Source organism: Typopeltis vanoorti, chromosome 9 (assembly GCF_054136105.1).
Source record: "Typopeltis vanoorti isolate ZY-2024b chromosome 9, IOZ_Tvanoo_1.0, whole genome shotgun sequence".
In the NCBI taxonomy this organism is placed as follows: domain Eukaryota; kingdom Metazoa; phylum Arthropoda; class Arachnida; order Uropygi; family Thelyphonidae; genus Typopeltis; species Typopeltis vanoorti.
This window is the reverse complement of record NC_143557.1, coordinates 140673292-140698286: the sequence shown is the minus strand read 5'-3', so window position 1 is coordinate 140698286 and position 24995 is coordinate 140673292. Positions and strand designations below refer to the sequence as shown.

The 24995-nt window shown below is 35.9% G+C and overlaps 1 protein-coding gene across 1 annotated transcript in view; it reads left to right on the top strand.

Annotated features, from left to right (window-relative positions):
• Tcs3 (Probable tRNA N6-adenosine threonylcarbamoyltransferase Tcs3) overlaps nt 1-24995 on the top strand; it is a 142813-nt gene that overhangs the window by 54214 nt on the left and 63604 nt on the right. The window contains exon 6 of the mRNA XM_090398354.1: nt 11362-11457. Within this exon, the coding sequence (XP_090254480.1) occupies nt 11362-11457 (96 nt within the window). The remainder of the gene's footprint in view (nt 1-11361; nt 11458-24995) is intronic.

Sequence of the window (24995 nt, the reverse complement as noted above, 5' to 3'; positions counted from 1 at the left end):
AAAAGTAGTTCATTGTAACTTAACCAATTATATAAACAAGGAGCCTCCGTAACTCAGTAGTAATGACAGTGCTGTTTGGTTAGAAAGACTCCAGTTTTAAATCCTACTCTAGGATGTGAAGGCAAGGTTTTTTCCTTCCTGAAAACTCAAGTTTCTTGGTGGAAAAACAAAATCTTGGTGAAAACACATACTTCTGACAGCCAGCTGACTATGCAACTAGGATGTCCTATCATACTATTAATTGGGTTTGTATGAAATCAGGCATTTTGCTTGTGATAGGTCATAAGGGAATATGCCTGACTTCATAAAAACCTATATAATACTATGATAGGGAAATTTTAACAGCTGTGATTTTTTTGTTTTTTTAAATAGCAATTGGAAATATGAAAGGTTTTTCAATGCCAGATCTATAGTGCACTCATTTGGTGTGGATAGACCAAAATTGAGGAGAAATTAACGTAGTATTGGATTTGAATGCCTGCAGAGTATATTCTTTTATACTCTGTAGGAATATATAATAAGAGAAGTTATTCCAAAGTACAATGGTAAAGAAAAAATTAGGAGGAAGAAACATTTGTTTTCTTCCTCATAATTTTGAGGAAGAAACATTTCTTCCTCATAATTTTGAGGAAGAAAATTCTGAGAAACCTCAAAATTATGAGGAAGAAACATTTGCTCTTTTCTCCAAATTTTGGGAAAATTTGGAGAAAAGAGCAAAGCTAATAATAATGGCAAATATCTGTTAGATTTCTGCTCAGGACATGGACTGGTTATTACTAACACCATGTTCCAACATAAAAATGTGCACAAATTCACATGGAGAGAAGAGGGTAGGAATAAGAAAAGTATCATTGACTATGTTATTGTTGATAGTGATGTTTTCTCCCTGGTGCAGGACACCAGAGTGTACAGAGGATTTGAAATTGGAAGTGATCACTATTTAGTCTTGAGCAGGATAAAATTGAATTTCAAATTGAAAAGAATAACATGTAAGAAAGTTTTAAAGCGAATAAAAGTTGAGCAGCTCTCAGATATGAACTGTAGACTAAAATACACAAAGATTATTGAAGAAAAAATGAAAGAGTTTGAGAACAGCAACCAAACCTTGGAGATAGAGTGGCAAACTCTGAAGAAAACATTGATTGATTCTGCCAGAGAGGCATGTGGTGAGGTTGTCTGCAAGGATAAAAAAATGAGAACTCCCTGGTGGACACAGGAAGTTAAAGAGGCAGTGAAAGAAAAGAAGAAAGCATATCAAAAGTTCCTGTCAAATAAGTCACCTTGTGCTCTTAGAGAATATAGAGACAAATGCAAGAATGCTAAACACTGTGCAAAACTAGTTAAACAAAAGTCATGGGAGGACTTTGGCAAGAATATAGAAAATAAATATCAAGAAGGTGGCAAGATATTCTGGAGGTTGTTGAAGAAGCTTAAAAATGGAGGAAAGAGTGCTGTAAAAGGAGTTAGAGATGATCAAGGTGACATGAAAACAGGAGAAAAAGATATCCTTGAAGTATGGAGTAATTACTTGGAAAAACTGCTAAATGAAACAAGCAGTGATGACAGCACAATGGTAAAAAACACTGACCAGACATGCAGGCAGGAATACATATCCATACTTGAAGTAGAAAAAGCCATCAAAGGCTTGAAATGTGGAAAGGCAGCTGGAGTAGATGATATTCAACCAGAAATGCTGAAGTATGGTGGTATAAGAGTCTTATAGTGGCTGCACGGCATAGTCCAGAAAGCCTGGACAGAGGAACGAATTCCTGATGATTGGAGTAGAGCTCTCATAGTACCCATATATAAAAAGGGAAATAAAACTGAATGTGAGAATTACAGAGGTATTTCCCTACTGAGTGTTCCTGGCAAGATCTATGCAAGTATACTTGAGAAACAGTTTAGAAAAATTGTGGAAGAAAAGCTTGGTGAAGAACAAGCTGGATTCAGGCCAAACAGAGGCTGTCAGGATCAGATTTTCACTTTACGAAAAATAGTCGAGAAAGCATGGGAATATAACAAATATCTGTATTTAAGTTTTGTCGATTTGGAAAAGGCATATGACAATGTGCCAAGAGAGAAGCTATTCAATACGCTGCAGTTATATGGTGTCAATGGGGCATTATATCGAGCTATACTTAGTCTTCATTTGAGTTGTAAGTCAGCAGTTAGAATTGAAGGAAGTACAGGAAGATGGTTTAATGTTAAATCTGGTGTGAGACAAGGATGTACATTATCCCATCTGTTATTCATTATCTATATGGATCACATTATGAAGGCAAGTGGTATTAAACATGATATCAAAATTGGAGATGTTAATGTCAGCTCTTTGCTTTATGCGGATGATGTTATACTTCTAAATAAATCCGCTACAAGTCTGCAAGATTCTCTGACTAAATTGAATAACTGTTGTAAAAGATATGGTATGAAGGTCAGCAATAAAAAGACAAAGACGATGAAAATAGGCAGAATCATTGAAAATGTCAACTGTGTTGTGAATGGAGAACCTGTGGAACAAGTAAAAGATTTCAGCTACTTAGGCAAGATTTTTACTGAAGATGGTAAATTAAATATAGAAATAGACAACAGAATCAGCAAAGCTGGTATGGTGGGAAGTCAATTGAATAAATTCATATGGAATAAGAGAGAAATTAGTCGGAACACTAAATTAGCTATATACAAGACAGTGTTCAAACCAGTTTTAACTTATGGATCTGAGAGCTGGGTCAGAAGTGAAACACTTGACCAAAGACTAGAGACCGCAGATATGAGAGTCCTGAGAAAGATTAGAGGCGTGAACAGATGGCATCAATGGCAATATCATATTAAAAACGAGGATATTAGGAAAGAACTTGACATTGTCAGCATCCAGGAATGCGTTAGCAGAGCTAATCTCAGGTGGTATGGTCACTTAAACAGAATGGGCGAGGAAAGATTAGCAAAACAAGTGTTCTCTGCCAGGTTGGCAGCAAAACGACCCAGAGGAAGACCAAGATATGGGTGGAGTGATACGGTACAAAGTGCCTTAGACGATAGAAATATAAGATCTGATAATGTTGGAGTCTTGACAAGTAACAGACTGATTTGGAGGAAAATTGTAGATAGGAAGTTAGTAATGATGTAGTTTTTTTTCATGTAGTACTATCATATCCTGTACACCCCTTGAGGGTACATGGCAGGAATTTGATGATGATGAACATTTGTTTTCTGGATTATTTATTAAGCTATCAAAAAGTTAGTGACTAGTAATTGCACATGCTTAGAGAATTGCAGAAGAATTACTGATGCTAGTTCTAATGGACCATGGAAATATTTGTAGAAAATGCATGTCACAGAAATAAATACCTGTATGAAGGAGTGAAATGTATATCATTAATCCATCTAATTTATTATTCTTGGAGTGCTTAAGTATCAAAGCTGGACAGCTGTGAGGATGCCTCCACATTGCCTTTTAAGGACTGCAGCGACTGACCAGATCTTCTAATCTAATATCCAATCCTCACCTTCATGCAGTGCATCTTGTTAGATATCTACCTGGATACTGAACGAACGAGGATGGGTTGGCAATTTGGGATTTAGTCAACTAAATTGTATCTTATTGGCTTAAACCATAATGCAAATTATTATTATTATTCCTGATACCTCCAAGGAGTCCAAAGACTCATCGCGGGAGGACACCTACAACTTTCTCAACCACCACACTGGACCTCTACTACGAATCATCTCCATCAACGTCATCTACCGCCCACCTCCACCACCACAACAACTAGTATTTTTTGTCTGCAAATTGCGTGTGTTCTGAAGGTAAATTGATGGTACAACATGATAGAATTTCATGTCAGCTGGGGCACCATCCTGTTACACAAGGTGACTGTTGTGTTCATCATGGAACCAGAGCAAACAGTGAAAAGTCAGCTGCTAGAGCAAATCCCAACTGAACATTAGCAGAGTTCAAGATTGGCACCATCAACATAAGAAGTATCAATGGAAAAGGAAAGGAACTGGATAAGTACCAGATTAACTAACAGGTGTTACTGAAACAAAAAATGCAAAACAGGTAAGATTTTTTTAAGCAATAAATAGAATGTTATATTCAGGCAATAATGATTAGGGAAAAGTGTAGATAGTATTCAACACTCACTACTTGGATAATTGTGATTGGCTGACAGTATCAGGTAGAGTGATGTGTGCAAATATCACAATGAGGAATTTGATTATGAGACTTATTTGTGCATTAGTAGAACCCATAGGAAGTTCTACTAAGAAAGAAGTGGAGAAATTTTTTGAGGCATTAGAGAAAGCAGCTGATACGATGAAAAAAAGTTGGTCCTTGTTGGAGATCTGAACAGTAGAATAGGAAATGATTACCAGATATATAGAAATGTTTAGGGAAAATTTGAAGAGAAGAGGAAAGCTAATAATAATGGTAAATACTTGCTGGATTTTGTGTTTAAGATATTGGCTGGTTATTACTTACACCATGTTCCAACATAAAAATGTGCACAAATTCACATGTAGAGAAGATGCAAAAAATAAAAGTCCCATCGACTGTGTTATTGTTGATATCAGTGTTTTCCCACTGGTGTTCAGGACACAAAAGTATACAGAGGATTTGAAATTGAAAGTGATCACCATTTAGTGTTGAGCAGGATAAAATTGAATTTCATATTGAAAGAAGAGTGTGTAAAAAGTTTTAAGAATCAAAATTGAGCAGCTTTCAGATGTGAATTGTAGAATAAAATATGTAAACATTATTCAAAAATAATGAAAGAGATTGAATACAAGAACCAAACCTTGGAGATTCAGCAGCAAACCCTGAAGAAAACATTGTTTGATTGATTCAGCCAGAGAGGCATATAGTGAGGTCGTGTTCAAGGACAGAAAAATCAGAACTCCATGGAGACTCAGGAAGTGAAAGATGCAGTCAAGGAATGAAGAAAGCATATCAAAAGTTCTTAGCAACTAAGTCAGCTTGTACTCAGAGAATACAGAGAAAAATATAAGAAAATGAAACACTGAGTGAAAGTAGCTAAACAGAAGACACGGGAAAACTTGAGTAAGAACATAGAAAATAAATATCAGGAAGGTGGCAAAATATTCTCAATGCCATTGGAAATGGAGAAAAGAGTACTGTAAAAGGAATTGGAGATGATAAAGGTGACAAGAATTGAAGATAAAGATATTCTACTTGTCTTAGTAATTACTTTGAAAGACTGCTAAATGAAACAAACAGTGTCAGCACAGTGTTAGAAAACTTCCATTAGGAATGCAGTCAGGAATACATATCCATACTGGAAGTAGAAAAGTTATCAAAAACCTGAAATGTGGAGAAGCAGTTGAAGCAGATGATATTCAATCAGAAATGCCCAAATATGGAGGTATAAAAGTTTTACAGTAGCTACACTGCATAATTCAGAAGATCTAGTCAAAGGGTCAAATTATGAATAATTGGGATAGAGGTCTCATAGTACCCATCTATTTAAAGGTAAATAAAACTATTTGAGAATTACAGAAGAATTTCCATTGAGTAAGAACGTAGAAGAGTGTTCATGATAAGATTTATGCAATTATACTTAATAAATAGCTAAGAAAAATTGTGAAGGAAAGCTTGGTGAACAAGCTTTCCTTCATCTCTATTTGGCCTGAACAAGGTGGGTTCAGGCCAAATAGAGATTGTCAGGAGATCAAATTTTCACTTTGAGACTAATAGTTGAGAATATAACAAGGATCTCCATCCAAACTTTCATAGATCTGGTAAAGGCATATGACAAGGTGCCAAGAGGAATGATGTTCAAAACGCTACAGTTGGTGTAAGGGGGACATTATATCAAGCAATGTTTTTATCTATATTTGAGTTGCAAGTTAGCAGTTAGAATTGAAGGAGGTACAGGAAGATGGTTTGCTATTAAATCAGATGTGTGACAAGGGTGTTCATTATCTCTACTGTTAATCATCATCTATATGGATTACATTTTAAAGGAAAGCATTATTAAATATGATATCTAATTGGAGATGTTAATCTCCGCTCTTTACTTTATGCAGATGATGTGATATTCCTAAATAAATCTAGTACAAGTCCCTGCTAAATTGAATAGCTGCTATAATGCATTTGGTATGAAAATCAGCAATAGATGCACTTACTACCCTTAAAGGCAAACTATTCCACTCACTCACTCACACTGCTTTGCGAGAGAAAAACCTAGCTGTTATCCCTTTCTTGACTGCAAACAAACTTGACTTCCACGGATGCCCCCATGTTCTCTCATCACCTTCCATATAACGAAAAATTTCAGCTAATGGTATACTATAACACCCATTCAGAAGTTTATAGACCTCTATCATATCACCCCCCTTTCTCCTGTTAACCAGAATTTGTAATCCACATACTTGCAATCTGTCCTCATAATCTAAATGCCATAATCCTGATATAATCTTTGTAACTCTTCTTTGCACGCTTTCCACAGCTTCTTTATCCCCCTTGGAATCTGAAGACCAAATCTGTGCACAATAATCCAGGTGTGGTCATATTTGATATGGCCTTATAAAGAGGCAAAATGATTTCCTTATCCTTACATGTCAAGGTTCACTTCAACCTGCAATTATCCTCTGAGTTGTATTTGCAACTTTTGCTGTGTGACCTTTGAACTTCAAATACCTATCCACCCTAATACTCAGATTCCTAGCCTCATTAGGTTCTTATATTAACCTTGTTAATATAATATGCTGTTGGAAATCTTCTCATGTCGACATGTATAACTTGACACTTATTAACATTAAACTGATAGCCATTTTCATTTGCTCAAATTTCCAGCCTATTCAATTCAATTCAAGTGCTGGATATTAGTAGCATCCCTGATTGTCCTGTCTATCTTTGCATCACAGAAAACAATTGAACATCTACCATTATATCTTTCCTAATGTCATTAATGTATAGATTGAACAACAGTGACCCAAGGGCTGAACCCTGAGATACAGCACTGGTCACTTTAAATCTGGCAGATTCACACCCACTATATACCACTTTTTGATATCTGTCTGTCATCCACTGATCCAACTCAAGATATATTCCAATCCCATATTCTCCAGTTTCTGCAACTGCCTTTCTTGTGGTATCCTATCAAATGGCTTAGCAAAATTCAACATTATCATAGTTTATTCATTCCATTTATCCAACTTGATCATAACATTGTTATAAAATATGAGCAAATTGCTAAAACGACCTTACCAATTTCTCTAAAATCTTCACTACCATGCCAGAGATACTGATAAGTTGGTAGTTAGATACATCAGTTTTTGCACACCCTTGTACAATGGAATTATCTTCCATTCCTGTGGTATCATTCCTGAGCTGAAAACAAAAACACATGTTTGTATATGTTTGTATAACTCAAGTTATACAAACATGTGAAAGGCCTAGCCAGTTCAGTTGAACATTCCTTTAGCAAATGTGCTGATATCTCATCTGTCCCTATTGATAAATTCTTATTCACGATATGCAACAACTCTTCAACTTCATTTTCATGCACCTCCTAACTCTTCATCCAATGTAACAGTAGCACTGTGTACCATTTTGCATATACCTAGTTGATATATGAGGTGTGACAATTTAATTCCCAGAACAGTCCCCCATAGTGTCACCTGTGTGGTGATTTGGTTGGGGTCATGCAATCGTCTTTGTACATGTTTTAACTAATGCATACAAACCTCAAGCCGATAGAGCCATTTGCTAGTTAGCTATTGGAAAAACAATAGAGATCTGCATGTAAACTTTGCTGTAAAAATGTTGATCGAAATTTGGAGCAGCATGTTAACATCAAATTTTGTGTGAAAATCAGCAAAACTGCTTCTGAAACATTGCAGGGGCCTTGAAAGGGGCATATGGTGTGGATGCTCTGAAAAAGTCAAGTGTCTTTGAGTGGCATAAGAGATTCAAAGGTGGGCAAGAAGATGTGAATGACCACCCCAGAAGTGAGCAGCCAAAAACAAAAATGATGGACACAAATGTTAACAGAATGTGAGATTTGGTATGGTCTGACAGACGATTAACTGTGTGATTAATGTGAATTGCAAATTAATCAAGAAACAGGGAAGATAATTTTAACTAAAGAATTGGATATGCAAAAGATTTCTGCGAAGTTTGTGCCTTGAATCTTGACAGACGAACAGAATCAGCGGCGACTTCAAGCTGCAATTGATCTTTCTGCAAATAAACACATGTTTTCAAGAGTAATTACTGGTGACGAAACCTGGTGCTTCCAGTACAATCCCAAAACAAAATGCCAGAGCATGCAGCAGAAAAACCCTGAGTTTGCCATGCCCAAAAAAAGCACACGTCACATTTGCAGTTCAAGACCATGCTGTTTCTTTGATCACAATGTTTTAGTTGAAGTAAAACATTTCAACTATTTAAATACGTTTTTAGTGAAGGTAGCCAATTAAATATAGTGATAAACCAGAAATATCAAAGCTGGTAGCAGGAAGTCAACTAAATAAATGTTTTATGGAATAAGAGAGATTAGTCAAACCACTAAACTGTATACAAGACAATGTTCATTCATTTTAACTTATAGATCTGAGCTATGTTAGAAATAAAACATTTAATCAAAAACTGGAAACCACAGGTATGAGAGTTTTGAGAAAGATTAGGAGTAAACAGATGGCATCAATGCCACATTAAAAATTAGAATATTAGGAAGAACTTGATGTTGTTAGCATTCAAGAACATGTTAGCAGAGCTAATTCATGTGGTTTGGTCACTGAAACATAATGGGAGAGTTAAGGTTGGCAAAACAAACGTTCTTTGCCAGGAGATATTGAAAAGACCTAGAGGTAGACAATCTGAATGGATTGATACAGTAAGAAAACCAAAACCAGTAAGAAAAGCTTTAGAAAACCAAAATATAAGGTCTGACAGTATTAGAATCTTGACAAATAACAATTTTACTTTTTCCTTAGCAATAATGTCATGATATCATGTTGTAGACGGGATATCATTATTATTATTTATATGGGTTCCATGGAGTCAAAAGACTCATTGCAAGAGACCCACTTTATCCATTAACACAATATCTTTCATACATATCTTTAAACCTGTTCACTGTTGGAGTGCTCACAACCACTTTCTGCAATTCATTCTACTCATTTACCACTCTTCAAGTAAAGAACCTAGTTTGCACACTAACCACATTCTTAGACAACTTCCAAGTAAGTATGACCCCTTGTTTTCCCCCTACTCTCCCATGTATTAAAAATTTTTCTTCTGTGTCAATCTTATAGAATCCCTTTAGTAACTTATAAGTTGCTGTCATATATCCCCCCCCCTCCTCCACCTGACAGTTCACTTGCACATTCTCATAGCACATGAGACATGCACTGACATACCATCCAGGCCTACTGCTGTATTCACATTGATATTTTTCAATATACTATCTCCAATTCATCTACCTCAATGCTCACACCAGTCTCTGTCACCTTGGCAACTGCAGTTTCACCACCTATATGATATACCCTTGCAAAGTGATCATTTAGTGACTGAACTATTTCTTCTGCTTTTATCACTTTCCTACCATCAGCACTGGCTTATCTTTCCATGATCATTCTTTCTCTTACTTATTACATTGCAAAAAGACTTTTTTGGATTTACTTTGGCCTGCTTAGCTGATTTTCTCTCAAAATCTGATTTAGCCTTCCTTACTAGTTATCCTTCTTGCTTTTGCTTTCTGCTGCTCATGGGCATGATGATCACCTTGTTTATATTCCTTCCACAGTGCTTTCTTTTTTGCAGCTCCTGCTCGATATTGCTAGTCATCCACTTAATCCCTGCTCAGTTTTTCCTCTTGGCCCTGGGTATGCACTCTGATACTGTCTCGCTCAAACAATCCCTGACTGCTTCTCATGCACTAATGACATTCATTCCCTGTAGCTTCTTATGCCATGGCACTGCTTCAAGTTGCCTCCTAAGTTTGTCATAATCATGATCTTTGTAGTTCTTTATAAACCCTTTCTTGACTGAAATTTCCACATGTTGAGCAACCTCCCAGGATAATACTGCATGGTCACTTTCTTGTTTTAAGGTAGAGTTACTGTAGTTACAGATAGATCTTCTGGGGCTGTTACCAGATCCAACACTATCAAACCCTGGTCCCTTCCATCATGTGCTATTTCAGGTACTTATTCCTTAGTAACTGTATAATTTCCATTTAATCATATGCCCCTTTTCTCCTTCCAGTCTATATCAAAGTCTCTCATGATAATTGCTAATCTGCTGATGCGTGTCATCTACATCTTCTTCTGGACAACAGGTCTATAGCATGGATAAGGTTTTCCAGTGTGAGATAGAGGCCAATTGGCCTCTATCTCACACTGGAAAACCTTAAATTAATCATTTTCATCAGATCTACAATCATGTTATACTATCATGATATACTCTTCTTTTCCCCCACGCACACCTGTGGATATATATCTGGAGGTTGATGATGGTTATGATATATAAAAAATGTCTACCGAATTGAGTATTTTCACAAATGGAAGTAGAAGGGGGGGGTTCTCTTTTGTGAAAAATACAAGATCCTATTTTGTTATCATTGACATTGCCTTAAACTCAACAAGAGGCTGATATCTATATATATAAAAATATGTTATCAACATATTTGGATATTGTCAAAAATAGGAGTGTGAAAATAAAGTTTTTATTTTTTTTAGAAATATAAGATGATTGTATTTTATTATCACTGAGGTTATCCATGTTAACTTCACTGATAGCAAAATTCACCAGAGGATATTTGGAGATCTGAATTCATTGTTGTAGACTTAGATATTCTAGAAGAACCTTTGATGATTTGCATATGAAATGTCAAGTGAGAACATGGAATTTAACATACTGTCATCAACAGAAGCACAGATTGGATTTGTAATCAATTAACTTAGCAGGATTGTTAACAAATTGAAGAGAGTAAGAGGTTGATAAAGAGCAAAAAGGCTGAAAAAATAGAATTCTTTGGTATCAGTGTTCCATTCTTTCATTTATCCTGTTTCATTTCCATCAGTGTTGGTCTTTTTCTACTTGTCTAGCCTCAACTCTTAAGCAGTCCTGAACTATATGTGCAACAAACTATAACCTCCATATATTAGTGTATACCTGAGTAATATCATCTGATATACCAGTTGGTGATTGCTTACTGCCTTTTCCTGGATTACATATCTGAAACTGTTGAGAGGTCTGCCACTGGGAAGGTATAGTTGAGGAAACAACTACACTGGAAAATTTTCTATGCCATATCACATCCTGTTTTAATTTAAAAAAAAATCCCCATTGTTTGCTTCTGATATGATATTATAAGATAGCGATTTATCTTATTTTAGGTGATTTCATATAGTCAAAAGAGGTACAGGATTTTTGGAGAAACAATTGATATAGCAGTTGGAAATTGTTTAGATCGTTTTGCAAGAGTATTAAAGGTGAGCTTGTAAACATTAAAACATTTTTTTTTTTATTATAATTACCTTATGTTGATAGTTAAATGAATGTAGTTATATACACGTCTTGTGGCCTCTGCCTCTTTGTTTTACACTGATTTATTTTATTTAATATATCGATTTGTGCTTTCTACCTGTTATCTGAGACCTAACAGTCCTTAATCAGTTATGTATATTCAAACTATTTGTTCTAAGTAAATAAATTATAGAATTCACATACATTCAAAATAAGTATTTATTAAAGCAAATTTTTGAAATAGTTTCAAGTCCATTCTTCAGCTAAATTATAGTACATGATGTAATACTCATTGCAAGAGGAGAACTCATCTGTAACTATTATGATTCAAAGAACAGACATTGAAATTATTATCATTTAATAAATTATTTAACACAGTCATGTATTAAGTAAGATGGCTTCCCCAAACTGGAAAACTTTAACAGAGTCATATATGTTCAGGTTAGGGTGATGAATGTGGGCTTCACAGCTTTATTTATATAGTCTTCCTAATAAAAATCAGCTCCTGTGTAAAACTGAAGTCTTATTCCAGTGAATCCTATGTTTAGCAGATCTGGTGCCTGATTAATAGATATGACTATACCTGACTTATCAGAATCATGGAGCTGGATGTCAACTTAATCTTGATGTTCTTCTAGGCCTATTTGAGTAGAGACTGACCTGCCCATCCATAATAAGAGATGTCTTGTGAGCAAAGAATTCTGGAAACTCTTGGGGAGGAGAGAAAGAGATGAGATAAGGATACTTTCCCTTTGGGGGTGTAAGAATAATTTAGTTTGAGAAACATACAGAAGGAGACTTGAATGTTAATCTGGCATAGAAGTAGTCTGGCAAGCTTCTCAAACATACCTTTTAAATATGGAATGCAGACTAGGAACTTCCTCTGAAGAAGGAATGGGATGAGCTAAAATTATCAATTACTTTGGTGATAATGTTGGGGTTGTAGTCATTGGACATGAAAGTAGCTCTGATGAAGACAGTTCTGCTTTCAGAATAGAGCCAATGGAATGTAAAGTGTATTCACAGTGCACCAAGGTTTTGATGATATCCAAGTTCTAAGATTGATGATGATGAGCAGCATCAATGTATCTCTTTGTGCTTGTTTTATTTCTCTATACCAAAAACTGAAGACTACCAATAAGTTGTCCATGGATGCGAATGTCCCAAAATGGAAGGTGATTGGTGTGCATTCTGATTCAGCAGTAAATTTAAGAACAGGCCTGAATTAATTTTCTAAAGAAAAATACCAAACTCAGATAGAGAAGAGTTCCAGATTACAAAATGTCATTGACATATTGAAGCTGCATACAAGGCTTGAAGGAAAAGGTGGTAGGTATGTGCTATATGTCCTGTATGTGCCCTCTGTCCCACCCACCCTTGGTGGGACAGAGGGCACCTCAATCTATTTATAAATAAATAAATATATATATGTGTGCGTGCGTGTGTGTGCATGTGCACGCGTATGTAGTTTTAATCTGTTTATGAATGTTATTTTTCAGGCTGAAATATCCTGATTATATAACAAGTTGAAATATCTTCACATAGAGAAATCATCATATAAAAAGGCAAATAGCATCAGGCCAAAGGGATGTTAGTAAATAGAGATAGCATCAAAGCTGACTAAGATATCAGAAGACTGTATGAAACATCCTTGATTATTTTAAGAAAATGTGTAGAATTCTTGATACGATCCAAATCGACTAATATGTGCACTTAATAGATGGGAAGGAATGCCCAAGATTTTTTCCTTTGGAGCACCCAAGATTTCTTCCTTATTCTATTTGTGCACCATAAAATATCACTGAAATGAATGATGAATCATGTTGCTAACATTATTCCAAAAATCTGCATCTAACTAACTTGTTAGCTAGAAGGAAATGCATATCAAAGCACATAGAATCTAATATGCTAATAGAAAAACCTAGTGTAAAGCTGTTGGATTCTGATTATGTAGAGATTAGAGTAATTATTATTTGGTTCAGAATCCAACATGATCTTCCATAACAAAGGCTAGACTTGTAAATATTATTTAATGTAAACAACTTATTTTACAATTTAATATTCATATAACTACCTTTAATTTTATCTAATTTTTAATTATTTAATCAAAGATATATGTATTAATAATGAAAAGACTGTATTAAATATTATTAAGCTATTTTATTTATTACTATGTTAATATTGTAAGAATTTGTATTTGATATTTTAACTGCGCATTAATTGAAATGTAAATATTCTTTATTTATTCCTATTTGTAGAAGTTTAGCATTATGCAATACCTCAATTTTATTATATTTTGTTTGGTTGTCATGGAGACGTATGTAAGTGAGCGAGCACGTTTTGGAACACCACGTGAGGAGAAGGTTTATTGAAAAGAGTTTTAGAAAGAAATCACGAGAATAATTTAGGCGGGAATGGATATATAAGCGATGAATGCTGAAATTATTAAAATTAAGAGAGAGAGAAAGGAGAGGATTGGCATTAGGTTGGAATCGGAGCATTCGGCATTCACAGTGCGATAATAGCGAGTCGGCAAGTCACTCAAGCAGCTAATAAAGTCTACTAGTCGAGAAGCAGTTAGCTAATAAGTTGTAGAATAACAATTATAGCTACGGAAAACAGTTGAGAGACTATTAATTAGACTAGCGATACTTGAATTGAGATATAATTTCAGGGCCGACCTTTCAAGGACATACAGAACCTTGAAGCAAAGCACGAAGTTACTAAAGAATAGTAGAGGCTGTAAAAGTTGAAGTTTACCGTTAGCTGTGTTAGAATTATAGTGCCTAAAGAATTATTTGAATGCAGGAGGAATGAACAACTGTGCATATAAAATCTCAAGTTAAGGAATTATTGTGTATTGCCTTAATTCATGAGTGATCAGTAGTACTTCATGCAAGAACGTTTGTTTATGTGTATAGTGACCGTGAATTAATTCAGTTAATGCTTTGAAGATTTATTTTAATGAGTGCCGATTATTGTTAAAAGTGTTTACGGTTATAAAAAGTGTTTGTGTATAAGTTGATGAAGATAGAAGATTATCGGTAAGATTATTCTAACCATTAATATTCCTATACAGAGAAGTGTGTGAGTTTCATCCTAGAATTTCCTTATGTTAACAGTAACTATTGTGAAGATTAGCTGAAGTGTAAATTTAAAAGTGTTTGCTTATAAAGTGGTGATACTGCGATTTTATTGTATTTGGAACTTAAGGAAGTGAGAAGACTGTATTAGAGACAACAAATTTACCATTGTCTGAGTTTGTATGATTGAATTTATCAGAGAAGTTAAAATGTTTGTGATATCTTAATTATTGATTTGAACTTAAGTGTAAAATTTGTGATTCTAAAATTAAATGTTTGTTTTTGTTAATCAAAAGTTGTATTTTGCCTGAATCTCTTTTACTGCACCATTCATAAAATATTTGAACCAAAGCGGGCGAATTAAGTTAATTAAATATACTCGGCCAGTATATATATTAAGGAGAAATAGTTGAGGGTTGATTTATCTTCAATTCTTGAACTAATTCAGATATAGAGTGGTGCAGTCTATAAATATAAATTTCTCTATATTTAGAAATCAACTAGCAACTAATTTTTTTAGGTTAAGAACATCGTAATAACTAAATGTCGGATCCAAAGTATAGATTGAGAAGAAGTAGGATCCAACAAAGAATATATTCATGGACAAAAGCTAAAGAAGCCTTATGATAAATTCATTTTGTCTTATCTGAAATCACATGATACTGAATACACAGAAACTTTGAACACATAAGCCTGATATCCCTTTGAGACCAATCATGGATGGTCCAATTTATGATTTAATGAAATATCTTGCTTGTCTTTTAGGACATCACATCACATCAGGTTGTCTAACTCTTACATCAAGAATTCAGCTCATTTAACCTGTCTAATATAGACATATCATCTTATGGCATTCTTTCAAGTATTGACATATCTCTTTTTACTAATGTTCCAGTGGATAATGTGTTATACCCTGTTAGAGATCTTTTTCCACCAGACATCACCAAACTGTTTGAATACTGCCTCCAATCCAATTTCTTTTGGTGGAATAATGTTTTTTACAGACAACAAATTGGGCTAGCCCTTATCTCCTGTCTTGGGTGATCTCTTCATAGAGTATTTTGAAAATGTTTTCTAGTTCAAACTATTTTAAAATCACATCAAAACTAGAAAAGGACCTACTCTCCAACCAGCAAGCTGTAGGTTCAAATCCCACCTTGGGTATGAATGTTTGTGATTGTCTTTTGGTGGGAGATGAATTTCATTGCCTGGTGTGAGACCACCACCCTGCTTATTGGGGGCTTGAAAAAGTTGCATGTTTGGTCTCTAGAGCAGGGTTTTCAGGCTATGTAAAAACTTAAAAATACAAAAATAGAAAAAAGAATCCAAAGTGTACTATTGTTTGCAAATAACCTTTCACGGGTGGGAGCAACATAAAAAAAAAAATAAAATAAATAAAAATTAAAATAAATTCCCATTCACAGATATCCTAATCATAAAGAAACCTGACAATGATGTCACTCTAGAGGTCTGTTGTAAGCCTATTCATAGGATTCATCCCTTCAACATCCATCCGAAAAGCTAGGTATCATCCACATCCTCAGGAATTGAGCATGTTCGATTTTACAAAATGAAGAACGAGAACCTAAGACAGAACTTCAGACTTTCTCTCATTTATTTGTTCTATTAATGGTTATTCCAAAAATACAGTTGACAACGTTTTATTTTCAAACTACCCTCTCTTCATGATCATTTCATCCAGTACAGAGATCGCTATTCCATACATTGACAATCTGTTCATTAGGACTTCTTCTCTTTTCTAAGATTATAACATCAGATTGATTTTCAAGCCAATTCAAACCATTCGCAGCCTTCTTGCATCTCCTAAGGACAGTACCCCCTTTTACAAACAACTGGAAATTTACAGCGTGTCATGTTCATGTGGTCTTGCTTACATAGAACAGATAGCCATGGATTTGAGGTGAGAAAGAAAGAAAATGTATTGGAAACGTTGGGCATAAAAGAAAGAGAAGACCTGGTCCAGTTTACTATACCTCAGCTACTAACCATACAGTATCCTGTATGATTAATAGCTATTTCCACCATGCCATATTTAGAAGAAAACTTACTCAAGACTTCTGAAAGAATTCACTACAATTATCCATTTATGTAGATCTCTCAACAGAGACCAAGGACTTATGTTTAAATGTCAACAGTTTTTACCTGATGACAGCTAACACATGTCATGCAACTTTACATTCTTGCTTAAGATGCATTTATTTTCTTTTATGATTTATTCAGCATTTCAACGACTCCCTTGTTATCTGTTTTCTATCTTTTTTTTTTTTTGTGTGTGTGTGTGTGTGTGTGTGTGTGGTATAAGTTTAACATTCATAACTAATAAAAAATCATTGTTAATTGCTAATTGGTAACCGCTAATGTGCAACTTATCATCAATTTCCTGATATATACCCTCAAGGGATGTTCAGTCCTACTATGACAGCACTACATGATTAAGTTTGCATTATTATTATTAATCTCCTATCCACAGTTTTCCTCCAAATTAGTCTATTACTTGTCAGCACTCCAATATTGTCATCTAACATTTCGTGCTTCTAAGGCACCTCTGACTGAATCAATCCACCTAGGCCTTGGTCTTCCTCTAGGTCTCTCTCTCTTGCCATCTTGGTATCAAACACCTGTTTTGCTAACCTTTCCTCACCCATTCTATTTAAGTAGCCATATACCACATTAAATTAGCTCTGCTGACACATTCTTGAATGCTAACAATGTCAAGTTCCTTTTTTAATAATCTTCATTTTTAATATGGTTCTGCTATTGATGTTATCTGTTCACTAATTTTTCTCAGAACCCTCATATCTGTGGTTTCTATTTTCAATTAAGTGCTTTATTTCTCACCAAACTCTCTGATTCATAACTTAAAACTGATTTGAAGTCTCGTATACTGCTAGTTTGGTATTTTGGCTAATTGCTCTCTTATTCCATATAAATTTATTAAGCTATGAGTGAGAAAGAGAGTAACATTTCCAGCATTCATATTTCATGTGAACATGTAGTTGAACAAGAAAACATTATTGCTGCAGTAATAGCAGAATTTTGTATTGTAAAGTGAAGATTGTGGTGTTCCACAAATAAGCATATATATGAAGAGCATCTATCCTTACCGTGTGCATCATGTTCTTCACCTTGAATCTGGGAGTCATGCCCAAAAGATGGAATTTTGGTGCAGTGCCAAATTTTCAGCTGTTGGATCAAAATGTCATGTTTTCTTATGAAACTCCATCAGTAACACTTAGTTTGCAGTATGGTCAGCAATGAATCCTCATGCTGCTGTAGAAAATTATTTTTACCAGTATTTTAGCATCAGAATGTAGTCAAGTGTCGTATTCTTCAATCATATCATTGATCCCTCTGTTTTTTGATAGATGATCATTGTAAAAGTGATATTTATCTCATGTTTCTGAAAGATAAATTGCTTCAGCTGTTACTTTCTTATTATTATACATGTTTTTCCAATGCAGTGAAAATTATTTATTTATTTTTTAACAAAGAACTCCAGAATCATTTTTTAAAAATTAAATTGGAGTAGATTTCAAACTGGAACAGTTCATCACCATGTTCATTGCAAGTATTTTCCCAATGAAAAAAAAAATAAAAAATAAAAATCATGCTATAAGTTTGTGCATTCTTTCTTGCTTATTCTATAAATAGGCATATCTCATCATCATCATCAAATTCCTGCCATGTACCCTCAAGGGGTGTACAGGATATGATAGTACTACACGAAAAATTTACATCATTACTAACTTCCTATCTACAATTTTCCCCCAAATCAGTCTGTTACTTGTCAAGACTCCAATATTATCAGATCTTATATTTCTATCGTCTAAGGCACTTTGTACCATATCAATCCACCTATATCTTGGTCTTCCTCTGGGTCGTTTTCCTGCCAACCTGACAGAGAACACTTGTTTTGCTAATCTTTCCTTGCCCATTCTATTTAAGTGACCATACCACCTGAGATAAGCAGAGCTAATCTCAGGTGGTATGATAGTCACTTCATTCCTGGATGCTGACAATGTCAAGTTCTTTCCTAATATCCTCATTTTTGATATGATATTGCCATTGATGCCATCTGTTCACACCTCTAATTTTTCTCAGGACTCTCATATCTGCGGTCTCTAGTCTTTGGTCAAGTGTTTTACTTCTGACCCAGCTCTCAGATCCATAAGTTAAAACTGGTTTGAACACTATCTTGTATACAGCTAATTTAGTGTTCCGACTAATTTCTCTCTTATTCCATATGAATTTATTCAATTGACTTCCTACCATACCAGCTATGTTGATTCTGTTGTCTATTTCTATATTTGATTTACCATCTTCACTAAAAATCGTGCCTAAGTAGCTGAAATGTTTTACTTGTTCCACCGGTTCTCCATACACAACACAGTTGACGTTTTCAATGATTCTGCCTATTTTCATTATCATTGTCTTTTTATTGCTGATCTTCATACCATATCTATTACAACAGTTATTCAATTTAGTCAGAGAATCTTGCAGACTTGCAGCAGATTTATTTAGAAGTATAACATCATCTGCATAAAGCAAAGAGCTGACATTAACATCTCCAATTTTGATATCATGTTTAATACCACTTTCCTTCATAATGTGATCTATATAGATAATGAATAACAGAGGGGATAATTTACATCCTTGTCTCATACCAGATTTAACATTAAACCATCTTCCTGTACTTCCTTCAATTCTAACTGCTGACTTACAACTCAAATAAAGACTAAGTATTGCTTGATATAATGCCCCATTGACACCATATAACTGCAGCATATAGCTTCTCTCTTGGCACCTTGTCGTATGCCTTTTCCCGATCTACAAAACTTAAATACAGATCTTTGTTATATTCCCATTCTTTCTCAACTATTTGTCGTAAAGTGAAGATCTGATCCTGACAGCCTCTATTTGGCCTGAATCCAGCTTGTTCTTCACCAAGCTTTACTTCCACAATTCTTCTCAACCGTTTCTCAAGTATACTGGCATAAATCTTGCCCAGAACACTCAGTAGGGAAATACCTCTGTAATTCTCACATTCAGTTTTATTTCCTTTTTATATATGGGTACTATTAGAGCTCTACTCCAATTATCAGGAATTCATCCCTCTGTCCAGGCATTCTGAACTATGTAGTGCAGCCACTGTAAGACTTTTATACCATCATACTTCAGCATTTCTGGTCGAATATCATCTACTCCTGCTGCCTTTCCACATTTCAAGCTTTTGATGGCTTTTTCTACTTCAAATATGGATATCTATTCCTGACTGCATGCCTGGCCGATGTTTTTTACCACGATGCTGTCATCACTGCTTGTTTCATTTAGCAGTTTTTTCAAAGTAATTACTCCATACTTCAAGGATATCTTTTTCTCCCATTTTCATGTCACATTTATCATCTCTAACTCCTTTTATCACTCTTTCCTCCATTCCTAAGCTTCTTCAACAATGTCCAGAATATTTTGCCACCTTCTTGATATTTATTTTCTATGTTCCTACCAAATCCTCCCATGACTTTTGTTTAGCTAGTTTTACACATTGTTTAGCTTTCTTATTTTTGTCTCTGTATTCTCTAAGAGCACAAGCTGACTTATTTGCCAGGAACTTTTGATATGCTTTCTTCTTTTCCTTCACTGCCTCTTTGACTTCCTGTGTCCACCATGGAGTTTTGATTTTTCTATCCTTGCAGACTACCTCATCACATGCCTCTCTGGCTGAATCAATCAAAGTTTTCTTCAAGGCTTGTCACTGAATCTCCAAGGTTTGGTTCCTGTTCTCAAACTCTTTCATTTTTTCTTCACTCATGTTTGCATATTTTAGTCTACAGTTCACATTCGAGAGCTGCTCAACTTTTATTCGCTTTAAAACTTTCTTACATATTATTCTTTTGAATATGAAATTCAGTTTTATCCTGCTCAAGACTAAGTAGTGATCACTTCCAGTTTCAAATCCTCTGTACACTCTGGTGTCCTGCATCAGTGAAAAAACAGCACTATCAACAATAACATAGTCAATGAGACTTTTCTTATTCCTTGCCTCTTCTCTCGATGTGAATATGTGCACATTTTTATGTTGAAACATGGTGTTAGTAATAACCAGTCCATGTCCTGAGCAGAAATCCAACAGATATTTGCCATGTGAATGTGTGTAGAAAATGTAGGGAGAATGAGGAATTGAAGTGTATTTCGGATCGTGAGTGTGATATTTTTGTCAAACTTCAGAATGAAGAAAATAGGGATATGACAAGAAACAGCGAGGTTGTACCAGAGAATTGTGAGAGTGTGAATGATAGTATTAATGGTTTTAGAGAGAATAAAAAAATATGAGATAGATGCAATGAGTAAGATCGCGTTGTTGAATGGTGTGATACAAAGGGCAAAACAGCAGCTAGAGAGTATGAGCAAAGTTCGACTGAATAAACCAGCCAATAATAAAAAGTATAACAGGAAAAATAGGCGTATGAGTGTGAACATGGACAAAATGAAGGATAGAGTGCTGTATGGAGACTCGTTAGTACGAGGTGTGTTAGTAGAGGATTTCACAAAATCGTACCAACCTGGTGCGACCATAAAGGATGTAAATGAGTTTATTAGAGAGCAAAAGGAAAGGGTGAAAGAAATGATTGTTGTGGCGGGTACGAAGGATTTGAAAGGAGATAAAATGGAAATGATAGAAGACCTGAATGAATTGTTTGAGGTAGCAAAAGAAAAGAGTGACAGAGTTAGAATGATTAGTCTTTTGCCACGGTATGACAGTGAAATGTTTAAAAGGAGGGCCATAATTGCGAATGACTTTATGCGTGGGTTATGTATGACGAGTGGTGTGGAATTTGTGGATGTGTGGAGTGAGTTCAATGGGCGAAAGGATCTATATAAGATGGGTGACTTGTATTTGAATGGTTACGGTGTAAGGAGACTTGAGAAAGTGTCGCTGAATGTAGTGGATGTGCAAATTCAGCGAAACTAGATTTATTAAGAGGGGGGGGGTAGATATACAGGCCTTAGGGAGGCAGTTGAATGTATGAATGAATATAATATGCCCGAGCGAATAAGGACAACAAATCAGAGTGGGATAGTTAATATAAGGCATCAAGGTAGGGTTGGGGTTAATGGGGGTCTTAAATTAATGTCCACTAATGCTAGGAGTATTAGGAACAAGAAGGAAGAGTTTTTGGCCATGGTTGGCACTTCCAAACTACAGGTTATTGGTATTAGTGAATCATGGCTGACTGTAGATGATATAGCTAGTGGGATTGAATGTGATGGGTATAGTGTGTTCAGGAATGACAGGGAGAATAAAATGGGGGAAGGAGTATTGTTGATGATAGCTGATGAGCTACAGCCAAGGAGAATAGAAGTTGAATTGCAGGATAGAGAAAAGAGCACATTTGAGGCCATTTGGTGTGAGTTGTGGCTAGCAGAACTAAATATACAATTGGGTGCTGCTATAGACCAGCTGATGGAAAAGATGGTGGTGATAGTATGCACAAGCAAATAGAAGAAATGAGTGGAAGGAGGGTAGTTATTATGGGAGATTTCAACTATGGTCGCATTGATTGGAGTGAGGAGAGGACACACGGGAGGAAGGAATTGGATTTTATGCGGTTATTAAGGGATAACTATCTGCGACAGCATGTAATGGAAAATACTAGGGGTCAGAGAGTGCTTGACCTAGTAATTACATCTGAGGATTTGGCTTTAACAAATATGACCACATTGCCACCAATTGGCGAGAGTGATCATAGGGTCTTGACTTGGGAGGTGGCTAAAGGTGTGGCATTTTCAATTAAGACAGGGTACATGTGGAATTATCGGGCTAGAAAGTATGACAAGTTTAGGTGTTTGATTGGTTCAGTGCCATGGTATGTACAACTGCAAGGACTAGAAGTTGATAGTGCATAGGAGGCAGTTAAGAAGTGTTTGCATGAAGCAATGGCTGAATGTATACCTAGAGTCCGAATAATAAATCAAGTAGGAGTTAAATGGATGAATAACACCATTAAGCTTGAGCTGCAAAAAAAGAAACAACTATGGAGGGAATTTAAGGAGAAAGGTGACCGGCAGGCACATGAACGGTATAAAGCGCAGGCCAGAAGGGTAACAAGTGCGGTAAGAAAAGCAAAAAAGATTACGAAAGAACATTAGGATTCTCTTTAGCCTGCATTGGCCATGCAGGCTAAAGAGAATCCTAAACAGTTTTTTAGATATATAGCAAATAAAAGGAAAAATGTACATGGCAGAATGATTTTAAAGAATGGCGATGGTAGGGAGGTAACTGAATCAGTTGATATAGTTGAGTTACTGAGTGAGCACTTTGCAAGTATATATCATCCAGGTGGTGACATTGCAGAAACAAATAAACCAGCAGATTATACAAGAATTGTGGTGAATGAAGTGGAGGTGAGTAGTCTACTGCATAATCTCAATGTCAATACATCCGTGGGATTGGATGGTATACCAGCTCGTGTCGTACGAGAAGCAGCTAAAGAATTGTCAGTACCCTTGACCATTTTGTTTAATTTGAGTCTCGGGTCTGGGTTAGTCCCGAGGGAGTGGAAAGAGGGGAAAATAGTTCCACTGCATAAAGGTGGTTCCAAGACTGCTGTTGTAAATTACCAACCGATTAGCATATCAGGAATCATTGTCAAGGTCTTAGAGAAATTAGTCAAGAAAAGAATACAGGATTGGATAGATGAAAATGGGATATTGTATGGGGGACAACATGGTTTTGTGAAGGGTAGATCATGCCTCAGTAACTTGCTTACGTTTTATAACACGGTGATGGCTGAACTGGATAGGGGTAATGGGTTTACAGTGATACTACTAGACCTTGCCAAGGCCTTTGACAGGATACCACACGGAACCCTAATCAGTAAACTGGAGCAGATGGGGATAGATATGGGGAGAGATACCAGAGAGTGGTTTATGCAGGAGTGGAGTCTAAAAGACAGCTTGTGACTAGTGGTGTGCTGCAGGGCTCTGTTCTTGGACCACTGCTTTTCAATTTGTTCATCAATGATATAGGAAAGGATTTGAGAGGAAGTGTTCACTTGTTTGCTGATGATTCACAGTTGGGTAGAGCAATTGTGAGTGCACAGGATGTCAGAATTTTACAGGATGATTTGGATAGTTTGGAGGACTGGGCTAGGAAAAATGGATGTCAATTTAATGTGGCAAAGTGTAAGGTTACGCACTTTGGGGTGAAAAGAATAGCAGCAGTATATCGCATTGGTGGAACTGTACTCCAGGAGATTGATGAGGCCAGGGATTTGGGAGTGTTGGTGGATAGGGAATTGAAGTTTAGGGGGCACATTGCAAAAGTGGCTAAATCAGCTCATCAAATCACTTGGCTTCTGTAAAATACTTTAACATGCAGAGACAAACAAGTTGTTGTTCCTCTGTATCGAGCCTTGATAAGACTCCATCTGGACTACTGTGCCCAGTTATGGGCATCAGGGTTTCTTCATGGTGGGGAGGAAGTGGAGAGGATCCAGAGATGAGTGACCAAGATGATAGATGGTCTGTGGAATGAACCTTATGAGAATAGGTTGAAGATTTGTGGGTTGCAGAGATTGGGCGATAGGCGAAGGAGGGGTGATATGATTGAGACATTCAAATTACTGAAGGGTTTCTATAAGATTGATCCAGAAGATATTTTTGAAAATATGACTGGTGGTGGGAGGACTAGGGGCTATGCATGGAAGCTGGGCAAGAACGTGGTTGACAAGGGTGTTAGAGCTAGGTTTTTTACTTGGAGAGTGGCGAATGAATGGAATAAGCTTCCAGAGTCTGTTGCGGGTTCTACGACCGTGAATGAGTTCAAGGCAAGGTATGATATATGCTGTGTCAATGTCGAATAGTTGTTCTTGACATGATGTTAGGGCCTCCCTCGATGAGTCTGTCGACTCCTTGGAGTTGCCCGGAACAATAATAATAATAATTATTATTAGCTTTGATCTTTTCTCCAAATTTTCCCAAAACATATTTGTATGTCTGACAATTACTTCCTTCTCTGCTATTTAGATCCCCAACAAGGACCAACTTTTCCTTTTTCTAAAGCCTGAAAAAATTCCTCCACTTCTTCCTTAGTAGAACCTTCTGTGCGACCATAGGCACAAATAAGTCTCATTGTCCAGTTCCCCATTCTCATGTTTGCCCACATTACTCTACTTGAGATTGCCTGCCATTCTAGAAGATTAGCCTCATATTTTGTGTTGAATACTATATCTACGCCTTGATTGTCATTGCCTGAATATAACATTTTGTATTTATTGCTCAGAAAGATCTCACCAGTTTTTGTCTTTTTTGTTTCAGTCACCCCTATTATGTCGATCTGGTACTTATCTAATTCCTCTTCTAGCTCCATTTCTTTACCATTCAGGCTTCTTATGTTGATT